Source organism: Opisthorchis viverrini (genome assembly GCF_000715545.1).
Source record: "Opisthorchis viverrini unplaced genomic scaffold opera_v5_137, whole genome shotgun sequence".
Lineage (NCBI taxonomy): Eukaryota > Metazoa > Platyhelminthes > Trematoda > Opisthorchiida > Opisthorchiidae > Opisthorchis > Opisthorchis viverrini.
Genome location: NW_008751790.1, coordinates 882,789 through 885,910, shown reverse-complemented (window position 1 = coordinate 885,910; position 3,122 = coordinate 882,789). Strand labels below are relative to the sequence as shown.

The window sequence follows — 3,122 nt, the reverse complement described above, 5'->3', positions numbered from 1 at the left end:
TTAGACAAAACTTTTTTCATTTCGGGTAGTAGCTGCGTGGAATGACCTTCCTCCGACGGTTGTACACGCTCCTTCTCGAACCCAATTTAAAGCACTATTAGACATTTATTTATGCGAATCCTCGCGCTGGCGAGCATACTGCCCCGCGCTGAGAACATAAAGAGCACTTTTTCACTTGTGCCTTTCAGTTGAACGACAGCCACTGACCGACAAGAACAAAACCGACCCGGGAGACTTGGGCAAAAGCCTCGATCATGTGTATCAATCCGTGAATCCGTGAAACCAATCCACGACCAGGTGCACATTAGTATATGCATAAACAGCAACCTTGATTCACGCCTGAGAGGAATGAGCTACAAGTTTACTTCGCAACCCCAGTGGAAGTGTAAGTAAAGCGCCAACGTCTCCCCGGATTTGTCCTGTGCATTAATGTGTTGTAAACGGTGCCCATTCAACAAGCCTTGGGGTAAGGCGCAGTCCGGAATAATGGAAACTTGATGGCAAAACGTGAACGATTTTTTACAGTGCCAAATATAACAAAGCGAATACAGCTGTAGATAGGCGTTTACCAGTACTTTATTTGCAGGTAAGGCTGAATTATGGGAAAACAGAACAGCAGGTGTAGGGAAACGGAGGAACGCAGACCGATCGATGGTTCAGGTCAACCGTACATAGCAAAACATTCATTTTGAGGACACAAGTTTTACGCTCAGCTTAAAACTAACTTCGATCTGGCGCACGATACTGCACTGGATGGCCTAAGCGCTTGAACTGCATTGTAAATTTCCCCTTCGAAAATTCCAGGAAAATTTCGTTGTGCTTCATGAGCCTCTCCCTTTAATCTGAGGACAGTTCATCTATATGAAAAGTTTCGTTTTTGCCAGCTTAATAGTCGCTGTGCACCAACATAACGTACACTCTACGGGCATGTTTCGGCTCACGGGCATCTGCATGTGACCCGTGGATCAACTAATTCCTTACGTATCTATCATATGCATCAATATTTTTCATCTCGACGACTTCTGATGCCTGGATGGTGGCAATACCGCCGTGTAAATTTTTTGATGGTGTAATAGCTGAGAGTCATGAGGCCTCACTGGCCAAAGACAGGAAATAAATAAATTATCACACTGATCTCTAGGTTTTTTATGTGAGCAGGAGTAACTTACAACTTGGGCTTTCAGGACCCTCTTAAAATTGACAGCCTGAGGCTTAAAAGGGTGTTAACCTCGAAAAAATGCACCCCAATTTTTGTGCAATTCGCGTGAATTTGTGGAACATTCGAATGTCAGTGCAGCATCTTTTCCAGATTACATGTTGGACGACTCATCTGATTCACCGAATATGTTTCGAATCCACAGGTTGCTGAGACGGTGAAGCAATGACGGGCAAGAATACCGTATTTCTTTCATATCTCGGTATCTGTCCAATCAGAAGCGGGGTTTCTGCTTGGCCCTGTGCCGACTCCGTTTCCACTGTTGATGTCCATGGGACACGCCGGTGGGCGGTAAGTACTGAGAGAGTTACACTAGGGCGGTGTTGTGTTGATGTGTTTTTAATGCATCCGCTCATGTGAAATAAGATTTGCGTTTGGCTCGGCTTTCGTAAGTATGGTTCACTTCGATATGTCGGGTTAGTTACAACGAGTGTATTATGCGTAACCCTAACATTGTCTTCGGGCTGTAGTGCACAATGTTTGTGTAGAGGTCCCTCTGAACCCTCACATGAATCCTCGGCCTGAATCCCCAAATTCTTGGTGATATCTATTGGGGCCTTGTTCTGAGACAGAAGAGCTGTGTCCCCAGGCTGATTAGGGCGTTTCAGCAGTGAGTGATCTTTTGATAAGAAGGGAAGCGGCGCCGGACAACCAATGTTAAACAGCTCACATAGGCAAACGAACTTGTGTGAGGCTTTGGTTCAATATAGAAGTCGTGTTCGCTCTCAACATGCACTTCTTACAACTCAAGGGTATGTTGGTTACCTTCCCTTCGTAAGCATAGCGCCTTATGGATTTCCAACAAACCAGGTGTGATCCGAACCGGCCTCCAGAATATGTCGCCGTTGTCTGTTCTTTTGGTCACTCGATATGGATATTTTATAGTACCGACACACTGGGTAATCCTATCTCAGTGTTATTGGCGCCGAACACTTGTCTGCTCGCCGTACTCCCGGACGCGAGTTCTCATTAATGAGTAACGAGCCCTAATGGGGTTTGCAAGCTTATGGAAGGGCGGCTGGTTCCCTAGAGGTTTTTTCACGGTGACTCAGGACCAACTGGTCGGGCGAAATTCGAAAGTTGGTGGAGAATGCTACGATATACTGCATGAGTTTGAAACAAAGTTCCGCTATTTGTCGCAGAAGTATTCGGTCCACATGTAGTGTGCGCGCTATTAAAGCATCTGGGAACAATTATTCCTGGGAAGTCGGCTTTCACGACATATTCTATGGATAAGAAACAGAGAGAGCCCATGAGTCGAAGCCCAATAAACACGGTTTTACATCGATATTTGTATATAAATCAATTAGTGACAGGCACCGTATACTGCACACCGTCCTTTCTACTCTGATGTTTCTGTTTGGCCACGTGCTCATATCGAACCTTAGGAAAAAAGCATGATAAACATAAATTTAGCCAGTGGCATAAATAGGGCCGATTACGCTAAATTTCCCATAAACTGTTTCATGGACTGTGGAGTGGCGCTAACTCCAAAGTTACCAGAATATTGCGGAACGGGCTCGGTTTTCCGGATCGATCAAAACAGCACGTAGAAGGGCGCCAGATATATTGGTCATCGTCATCATCATAATGGTCATCATCATCATCATCATCAACGACAGCATGACATCAGTGCTCAACACCAATGCTTCACTGCCGTACAGCCATGACTTATTTGAAAGCCTTATTGTAAAGAAAAGAATAAAGGTGGATGGGGGAGGGACTTAGTGCTAGCTTAACACAATCATTCCGAGGTGCCTACACCTCCAGAAATTCACTCAGGCAATCTGGACAGAAACTGACAACAAGAACGCCACTGACATCGGGTGCCAGCCATATCTTGTAGTGTCTCCAACCAGGCACAGTGAGGATCACACGGTCCCCATCCTGGAAGGCGAGTAGAACC

The 3,122-nt window shown here is 45.6% G+C and overlaps 2 protein-coding genes across 2 annotated transcripts in view; one reads left to right on the top strand and one right to left on the bottom strand.

Moving 5' to 3' along the window:
* Window positions 1–3,122, bottom strand: part of T265_06463 (hypothetical protein) — a gene marked incomplete at both ends in the record, with an annotated part of 28,623 nt that overhangs the window by 3,081 nt on the left and 22,420 nt on the right. The window lies entirely within an intron of this gene.
* Window positions 1,448–3,122, top strand: part of T265_06464 (hypothetical protein) — a gene marked incomplete at both ends in the record, with an annotated part of 39,616 nt that continues 37,941 nt past the window's right edge. Inside the window, one exon of the mRNA XM_009171732.1 lies at window positions 1,448–1,507. Coding sequence (XP_009169996.1) covers window positions 1,482–1,507 — 26 coding nt within the window. The remainder of the gene's footprint in view (window positions 1,508–3,122) is intronic.